Source organism: Nicotiana tomentosiformis, chromosome 10, assembly GCF_000390325.3.
Source record: "Nicotiana tomentosiformis chromosome 10, ASM39032v3, whole genome shotgun sequence".
Lineage (NCBI taxonomy): Eukaryota > Viridiplantae > Streptophyta > Magnoliopsida > Solanales > Solanaceae > Nicotiana > Nicotiana tomentosiformis.
Genome location: NC_090821.1, coordinates 20,437,788 through 20,448,171, shown reverse-complemented (window position 1 = coordinate 20,448,171; position 10,384 = coordinate 20,437,788). Strand labels below are relative to the sequence as shown.

The following is a 10,384-nucleotide window of genomic DNA, read 5'->3' as shown; positions in this document are numbered from 1 at the left end:
TAGTAGGTGGCATTGATAATTGATAGCAGTACACCCTCCTCTCAGTAGATTTGGTGAGCCCCACTTCATTCAGGGTTGTGTATCTCTTGTCCCACGTGTATTATATTTTGAGGTATAACCGGGGCCTTGTTGCCGGCGTTATCATAGTATTTTGTATCCGTAGAGGTTCCGTAGATATAGTGTGGGTTGTATATGGGTGTTGGGAAAGTCAAACAAGCCTTGTTGTATTTGAATCACTTGTTGCACTTTAACTACGATAGTGTATGCATTTTGAGACTATAAGATAAGGTGAATGGTAATGGAATTGTCATTGTTTATGGAATCCACTCAATGTTTAATTAATGATATAAATGTATCTTCTCTTTATTCATGGGCAAGTGGGTAGAATGTATTGTAAAGTCTTTCTTGACCGGGGTATTTCGGTTGAGCGCCGGTCGCGCTCCCCAAGGCCGGGGCGTGACAACTACAACACTTCATCAACAACCAAACTATGATCCAAATGACCTCAAATACATGGATAAGAGTATGATATTACCTTGAACAGCAAGGAGAACAACACATATACAAATTTATAACTATATTTCCATCCCTTCAACACAACCAAATTCTCCTCAAATCCACTACAAGAACCTTTATTTGTACATCAATAAGAATTTAAAGTGGATTTATCTAAGTTGAAGATAAACTTATCTAGAAGGATTGTTGAATTCTTACCTTAATTATTTGAAGAAAAGGGATAAGATGAACTGGAGATAAACCTTCCCAACACATTTACAAACAAAACTTCCAAACCAAAAGGAAAATTGCAATACAATTACCTTAGAGAGAGTTGTCCGTAAGGTGAAATTGTAAAGGGCTTCTAGTTGTTTTAGATGGGGTTTATATGAATTGTATAATGTGAAGGAGCTCCTAAATGACCTGTTTCAATTTAAATATTGGATATGTATCAATTTGTAATGAATAAGGGCCTTGGACGGTGGAAGAGGCAACATTTGTCTTTACTTGGCAATAGATATTTTACAAAGAATACATGTATACACATAAGCACCTCAACATTTCTCTACTAATTATAGGACCTATATTATGCTAATCATGTGTATTATGCATATTTACATGCTAGCATATGTTATTTTATCATCATAACTAATCCTCATTTTACTACGGGGTATAACATCGACGCAATACTGCGGGGTGTAACATCACCCCCCCTGGGAATATTCGTCCTCAAATGTTATTGATGCGCTTATCAGTTTCATAACCTACAGCCCTTACAAATACTTTAATACTTTCCTTGTTATTTAGACAACTATTCGGTGAACAACTCCAAAGGCCAGGACATCCCCCCCCCCCCCCCCAAGCCTCTCGAATGTTAAGCTCTCAAAGATTAATAAACATTTAGGTAGAGTCTCCTCTGTAACTGCACTACTTACTACCAACATGTCACGCAGCAAACCAACTAATACAAAGCCACACAAGGCCACAATCATCAATAACAACAGTGGCCTCACACGAATAATGACATTAACTAACATAAGAATCCAGTAACACATACGCAAAAAAAAGAAGGTGATGTCTTAGTCTTATCCTCTTCTGGAAGCGAAAAAAGGTGGGGATACCTAGTCTTCATATCTTCTTCAGCTTCCCAAGTCATCTCCTCCATATTCTTATTCCTCCAAAGTATTTTAACGGAAGCTACATCTTTAGTCCTCAATCTCCGAATCTGTCTATCTAGTATAGCAATGGGAGCTTCCTCATATGATATCTGCTATGTGACCAGAACATCGTCAACTGACATAACTCTAGAAGGATCTCTGATACACTTACGGAGCATAGACACATGAAACACTGGATGAACAGACTCCAAGTGAGAAGGCAAGTCTAACTCATATGCTACCTGGCCTACCTTGCGTATGATCTTATATGGTCCAATGTACCGAGGGCTAAGTTTTCCTTTTTTACCGAACCTCATAATTCCTTTCATCAGTGATACCTTTAGGAATACCCAATCGTCAACCTGAAACTCTAAGTCTAATCGTCGATTATCCGCATAAGACTTCTGACAGCTCTGAGCTGTTAATAGCCTTTCCTGTATAAGCTTAATCTTCTCGATTGCCTGTCTTACCAACTCTGGTCCTACTTACTTAGTTTCCCCAACCTCGAACCATCCGATAGGCAACCTACACTTCCATCCATAAAGGGCTTCGTATGCAGCCATCTGAATACTGGAAGGATAATTATTATTATACGCGAACTCAATAAGTGGCAGATGATCATCCAAGCTACCCCTGAAGTCTATCACACATGCCCGTAACATATCCTCAAGTGTCTGAATAGTACGCTCAGCCTGACCGTCTGTCTGGGGATGAAATGTTGTGCTAAGACTTATCTAAGTCCCCAATCCTCTCTAGAAGAACCTCAAAAACTTAGCTGTAAACTGAGCGCCTCTATCTGAGATAATAGATATAGGGACACCATGAAGTTGTACTATCTCTTTAATGTAAAGCTTGGCATAATCCTCTAATGAATATATAGTCCTGACAGGCAGAAAATGGGTTGTTTGTAAGTCTATCAACAATCACCATATAGAATCGAACTTACGCTGGGTATGAGGTAAGCCTACGATGAAACCCATATTAATTACTTCCATGTCCAAGTCGAAATCTCTATAGCCTGTAATAATCCAACGGATTCTCGATGCTCAATCTTAACCTGCTGACAATTAGGGCACTGAGCAACAAACTCTGCTATATCCTTTTTCCTTTCGTCCCACCAATATATTTCCATGATATCATGATACATCTTTGTTGCTCCTGGATGAACAGAATAACGAGAATAGTAAGTCTCTCCCATAACCTGCTAGCGCAGCCTTGCAACATAAGGGACACATAATCATCCTCGATATCTGAGGACCCCATCTTCTGTAATCTCAAATGGCATCTTCTCTTTCTGAGAGGTTGTATCTCTGTAATAAGCTAACAAAGGATCCTCGTACTTGTGTTCCTTCACTTCAGTTACTAAAGAGGATTTTGCTATGTCCCGAATAGTAACTTCGGTATCACCTGAGTCCAGTAATAGAACTCCAAGACTAGCTAGCTGATGAATCTCATGGGCTATCCCACTCTTCTCTGGCTATAAATATGACAGGCTACCCATAGATCTACGGCTGAGGGCGTCAGCTACTACATTCGCCTTCTATGGATGGTATAAAATATCAACGTCATAGTCTTTCAGTAGCTCCAACCATCTCCTCTTGCACAAATTCAATTCTTTTTGCTTGAAGATATACTGAAGGCTCTTATTATCCATATAGATATCAACATGAATACCATACAAATAGTGCCTCCACATCTTTAGTGCCTGAATCACTGCGGCTAACTCTAAATCGTGTGATGAGTAATGCTTTTCATACTTTCTCAGTTGTCTAGAAGCATAAGCGACAACCTTACCTTGCGGCATCAATACACAACCCAATCCAACGCCCGAAGTGACACAATAGATAGCATAACCATCGGTTACTTCTGGGAGTGTCAAAACCGATGCTGAATTCAATCTGTTCTCTAACAGATTGAAATTTCGCTCACAAAAATCAGTCCACTGAAACTCAACTGCCTTCTGAGTCAACTTTGTCAATGGTGCTGAAAGAGAAGAAAATCTGTCTACAAATCACCTGTAATAACCTACCAAACCCAGGAAGCTACGAACCTCTGTCGGTGTCGTGGGTCTAGGCCATGTCTTCACTGCCTCAATCTTCTGTGTATCAACCCAGATACCCTCAGCTAAAATAATATGCCCAAGGAAAGCTACATAATATAACAAGAATTCACATTTAGAGAATTTTGCGTACAACTTCCCTTTTTGTAGAACTCTGACCACCGTACGCAAATGATCTGCATGCTCAACCTCTAAACGCAAATAAACCAATATATCATCGATAAATACAATCACAAACTGATCTAGAAAGTGTATGAACACACCGTTCATCAAATCCATGAATATTGCTGGGGCATTAGTCAAACCGAATGACATAACACGAAACTCAAAGTTCTCGTATCTTGTCCTGAATGCTGTCTTCAGAATATCTTTCTCTTTAACGCTTACCTAATGGTACCCAGACCTCAAGTCTATCTTCGAGAAACACTTGGCACCCTACAACTATTCAAATAAATCATCAATCCTTGGGAGTGGGTACTTAATCTTGATCGTCGCCTTATTCAACTGCCTGTAATCAATACACATCCGCAAGGAACCATCTTTCTTTTTCACAAATAATACAGGTGCTCCCTATGGTGATGTATTGGGTTTGATATAGCCTTTTTCAAGCAAATCCCTCAGTTGTTCTTTCAACTCTCTCAGCTCTTCAGGTACCATTCTATAAAGAGGAATAGATATCGGCTGAGTATCTGGTAATATGTCAATAACAAACTCAATCCCCCGCTCTAGAGGAAGGCCCGGAAGCTCATCAGGAAAAACATCGAGAAACTCATTAACCACAGGGATAGACTGAAGGGTTAGTAACTCTACCTTCACATCCTGTACTCGAACTAAGTGATAAATATAGCCCTTTCTAATCATCTTCCTTGCCTTGAGACAGGAAATAAACCTACCTCTCGGCGATGCAGTGTTACCTTTCCACTCCAGAACTGGCTCCCCTGGAAACTGGAACCGAACCATCTTTGATCCATAATTAACATTAGCATAACAAAAAGCCAACCAATCCATACCTATTATAACATCAAATTCTACCATTTCCAACTCAATCAGGTCTGCTACTGTAGAACGACTATGAACTACTACTATACAGTCTCTATATACCCATCTTGCTATCACTAGATCCCCAACAGGTGTGGACACCTCAAAAGGTTTCATCAATTAAGGTTCTATCCTAAACTTACTAGCAACCACCTAAGTGACATACGATAAATTGGAACCTGGATCAATCAATGCATATACATCATATGAGGAGACTAATAATATACATATAATCACATCACGCGATGACTCCTAATCTTGTCCACCTGCTAATGCATAAATGCGGTTCTGAGGACCACTCGACCTAGATGCTCCACCTCTTCCTCTACCACGACTGATTGGTGTCTGTGAATCTCGCCCAAGGGCGCGTACTGATGATGATGAACCAGCTACAAATCCCTCTGGTTGAACTGTACCTGCACCACCTCTGGTTGGACCATCTCTCATAACATGGTCTGGATAACCACAAGTATAACAAACACCTAACCCCACAAGGCACTGCCCGACATACTGCTTACCACACTGAGCACATCGTGGCAAAGGCAGTCTCATTTGTCTCGACTCACCCCTATACTGAGAAATAGAGGCCCTAGAATTTTGACTAGGCCCTGAATATGTGGAATGATCAAATCTCCTCCCGACAAACTGAGAGGGTGCACTAGCCAACGATTGGGCTGGGTACCTCAGGTACTACTGTCTCTGACCACCTCAAAACTCACCAGAAAGGCCTGAAGATCTCTCTCTCTCTCACTCTAGCCCTTATCATGCTCACGATCAGCCCTTTGCTTCTGCTTGCACTCCTCTACACCCTGAGCGTATGCCTGAATACTAGAAATATCCATACCTGGCTGAAGTGAGAGCGACATACAGTCATTAAGCAAGTGCTGCTCTGATCCCATCACAAACCGATGAACCTAATCCTCTATTTTAGCTACAATAGTGGGAACATACCTAGACAAAGAATCAAACTGTAGGTTGTACTCCCGAACACTCATATTACCATGTCGAAGGGTCAAGAACCTATCAACTCTGGCCCGTCCAAGCTCTGGTGGCAAATAATGACGAAGAAAAGCCTTTGTAAACTCCTGTCATACTGCTGGAGGGACATTCTCACCTATGGATAACTCCCAAGACTCGTACCAATTAACTGCAATATCCCAAAGTCTATAGGAAGCTAGCTCAACACACTCAATTCAATGGTCTTCATTACCCTCAAAGTCCTCTGCATCTTGTCGATAGATACCTGAGGGTCCTTGTTTGGATCTACTCCAGTGAATACCGGAGGGTCTAAATTAATGAAATCACAAACCATCGCACTAATGGCCCTATCTCTATGACGCATACCTACCTCTTGGCGTCGAGCCTGTGCGACTACTAATCGAGTCAATAGCTGAATAATATCTCTCATCTCCTGACCCGGTGCATCTAGCTAAAGAGCTGGGTGTACCGTTACACCCCATATTTTTGTACGTAAAAATATGCCATAAGTAAATTGCTGAAAGCTCGGAAATGAGATATTACATCCCGCATTTTTGTACGTAAAAGCTTTGTTGTAAGTTAATCGACGTAGACTCGGGGATGAGATTATTTTTGAGGTTATAAGCATTTAAGCTACTTATAACAAGCAATAAGTAAAGTGCTGTGAAGGTTAAAGGGTGAGCGAATCAAAGATAATGAGTTTCGTTGAAGATTGTCGATTTGGAAAAAATTATATGGTCCGAGCTATAATACCCGGTATTTATGGATAAGTGCCATACAAGGTACTACATGACCATGATAGTAAGATGTATAAGGTATGTTAAAAGTGAGTAGTATTTTAAGTAAGTTGAGATAGTTCTTAATTATGTGGTTAATTGGGTAATGGTTGATTTTAAGTGGGAGATTAACTAGTTAATTAATCATAATTTGGATAAGTTTAAAGAGGTATAACATGGAAGCCCCTCCCTTTCAAAGTAATGACTCTTAAAGTCATATTATTATGTGGCAAAGTCTTAAAAAACACGAGTCACACATCTACTTTCAAGAAAAAGTTACAAATCCCACGTTTCTTGACACTTTTGGAAAACAAGGCAAGACTATTTCCTTTTCTCTACAACTACTAAAATATAATATTAGTAGAACTCCTTTTAATTGAAAAGGCATGGTGATTGAAGATGTTTTTGTTGGAAGCACGGAAAAATCACTCCCTTTTCTAAAAGTTCAATTATTCAAATTCACAAAGAAGGCAATGGAAATTCAAGTCTCTTATAAGGCGAAACGCATATACCCGTTTCCAGTAATAATGATTGAGGCATGGTTAGGATTGTTCATGGATACAAGTAGATAGTTGTCCATAAAGGTATGTTAAGCCTATCCCTTCTTTCTTTTTGGCATGACCCAAATGATACTGAAAGAAACGAGCAAACGCACAGTTTTTGTAAACGACATGTGAATTATTATTATATCTTTTGTTCATGGGTCTCAGAAAAATACGTATTTGATAAAATTTATCCGACAGGCATATTATTTTTATGACATTCCGAGAAAATCTAATTAACGTATTTCTTAAGTCATATTATTTTTATGACATTCCGAGAAAATCTTATTAACGTATTTCTTAAGGCATATTATTTTTATGACATTCCGAGAAAATATTATTAACGTATTTCTTATGCATTTCATGCATTTATACATATACATTGACCCATGATCAGATGGCGTTATATACGCGTATATATGTATATTATATGTTTTTGGGATATGGGAAAAGTTTATGGCGCTATATACGTACCATCACCTGATCAGCTGGTATACGTTGATGATTTGCCCACAGTGACCGAAATGATATGATGGGATGCCTTCAGAGGCTTGATGATGTTATGAATGCATATACCAATGCATGGTATGACATTTATATGCATATGTATGACATAATAAAAATGAAATGATTCACAGAGCTATGCAGACGTACATGTCGAGTCTTTTACTCCATGTTTCTCTCATGTCTATTATTCATTGATTTTCATTCCTTACATACTCAATACATTATTTTTACTAACGTCCCTTTTGCCTGGGGACACTGCGTTTCATGCCCGCAGGTCTCGATAGACAGGTCGAGAGTCCCCCAAGTAGGCGATCAGCTCAGCGAAAGATGTTGGTGCACTCCATTTATTTTGGAGTTACTTATATGGTCAGTATGATTAGGACATGTACTGATTATTATGGCGGGGCCCTGCCCCGATCTTTATGACATTTATGTACTAGTAGAGGCTTGTAGACATATGTCGTGTACGTGAAAGATTGTATAGCCTTGTCGGCCTATTTTTTGAGTTTATAAATAATGATGTTTGCCTCTTAGTCCCGAATGTAACGTGTATATGATGATGTAGTAAGAAAGATACGTTACGTTGGTACTCGGTTGAGAAAGGTGCCGAGTGCCCGTCGCGGTTCATCGGCTTGGGTCGTGACAAAAGTGGTATCAGTGCAGTTCTGTCCTAGGGAGTCTACAAGCTGTGTCTAGTAGAGTCTTGTTTAAGGGTGTGTCGTGCAACACACTTATAAGTAGGATGCTACAGGGCATTTAGGATTGTCACTCTTTCTTCTTACTCTAGATCGTGTGGTATAGCTCAGTTGTAAGAACTCAATTTCCTAAACCTTATCTTATTCGTAATACAATGATGCCTACATCCAGAAAGACGTTTGGTAAGAGATATAGTTGTGGAAGAGTTGAGTCAGAGAAACTCAATTTTTGCATCATGCTTATGATGGATAAATATGAGGTATTCGGCAGATCATGTGTACACTAAGACGTTTAAGCCTCTTGATACGAACCTTAAGGCAAGAATATTTATCCACCTTTATGGTGAAAGACAATGAGAGATTCAGAAGATAAATACAAGTTTCAAGAAGAAAAAGAAGCAAGATGAAAAAGGGTACGAGGTATCCAGTTAATAAAGATTATCATTATTTACAATTCAGGAAGGGAGATATAAGCATTTTGAGTTACCTTCAACAGTGACAGATGTATGTACAATCGGCCACACCGATCTCAGTTATGCCCTATGGGAACTAATAGACATAGTTTAAGAGAAGGACGAGTTATAATGATCCAACTGGGGATAGAGTAACCCAAAATAGTGGATGGATTGGTAGAGTTAGTTGACATTTCCAAAGGATAGAGCAAACGTGGTAATGGATCTCCTTGTGAGGCACCTCGATGGTTCACACTAAAATAGTCCAACTAGATATGAGTACTATAAAGATAGGCACTGGAAGCCTAGAAGGGATAAATATTACCTTAGTGTGGCTCCTATCCCTGGTAGAAAGAGAATGTTAGGCAATTCGAGGAGCCAGTAGATGGAGCAAGGGGATCTAAAAGCAAAAGAATGTCTTGTTCGAGTTTTCAGAATAAAGTGATAGACATAAATGTTTGCGGGAAATAAGAAGAGAGTTAATGAAGCATTATGAGTAATATGTGATACATGTATGACAATGGTAGATCAAAAAGATGACAGTATTACAAAGTCTATAGTCAGGTGAAGGAATGGACGAGAGGTGACATGCCTTGAGACAATAAAAGAGTATAGGCCATAAAGTCATATCCTCATTTCGAGAAATAAGTTCGTGACTCCAACTCGATTACCAAAAGGAAAAATTAGACCCCATAGTAATAATAAATCAGTATGGATTGGTGAACAAGATAAACTAAACATGAATTAGGGACTGAATGTTTCGATAATGGTCGACATCATGAGAATTTCAGATTTTATTCCGGCGATAATAGAATGGACGACAGAAGAATACCCTTTAAAGGTCATTCAGGAAGACGCTTCTCTAAAGCAATCAAGGTGAGTAAAGTTAAGCTTAAGGGACTGTATGTGCTAGTTACACTAAGTGTCACCCTCGCGAGTGAGGAATTTCGTTATCCTTGGTACAGAAGGATTACCGCGAGGCGAGTAAGGATCATCGATGATGTGAAAAGATTCCAAAGATGAGAGGGTAAAACATGTATACGTAGATCATCGTAGCACTAAATCTTAGTGCTCCCCTAAAGGGGGGAACATGGAGTGATATGGTATTAAGTCAGAATTAAGTGGTTCTAGTAATTATGGAATGGTAAGGGAAGAATGCGAAGAAAAAAAAAATGAATAAAGGGATGAGATTGCACTTATTCAAAGCCTACAGATATGCTACGATTCCAGAATATTATGCAAATACAGTGTCAAGGAAAGGAAGTAAGGGTCCCTGACCGAGATGTTATTTATAAATAATGAGCCAGTACGAGACGTAAGTTAATACAAAGGAAATAACCCAAGAACGATTACGCAGAATATTGATATGAGAATGGGCGAGGGAGTAGTTAGTAGTTGATCCAGGAAGAGCCTAGTTATGGCTAAACAAGAGGACACACACAAATCAACAGACTGTGCAAGATGAACATAGTGAACCCCAATATGGGAAATTCAGTCTCGCATATATGACATCGTGATCATTGAGAAATATTTAGATGGGAGTTGGGGTAGTTAAAGGTACCATATGAGTGTTATGGAGATAAAAGAGAGTGCCATTGGGAAGTCAGTCAAAATATCAAGTTCAGAAGCAACCCTACAAGCACAAAGGGTTGGAAATAAGTAACTTATAGGCAAGGAAGGACATC

The 10,384-nt window shown here is 39.4% G+C and overlaps 1 protein-coding gene across 1 annotated transcript; it reads right to left on the bottom strand.

The window, feature by feature from the left end:
• Positions 1-1,521: 1,521 nt before the first annotated feature.
• On the bottom strand, positions 1,522-5,301 carry LOC138899850 (uncharacterized). Its single transcript, XM_070186547.1, has 5 exons — positions 5,016-5,301; positions 3,447-3,635; positions 2,911-3,059; positions 1,617-1,762; positions 1,522-1,525 (listed from the first exon to the last, which is right to left on the bottom strand). The coding sequence occupies exons 1-5, from the start codon at positions 5,299-5,301 to the stop codon at positions 1,522-1,524; spliced, it is 774 nt and encodes a 257-aa protein (XP_070042648.1).
• Between the last annotated feature and the right edge of the window lie 5,083 nt (positions 5,302-10,384).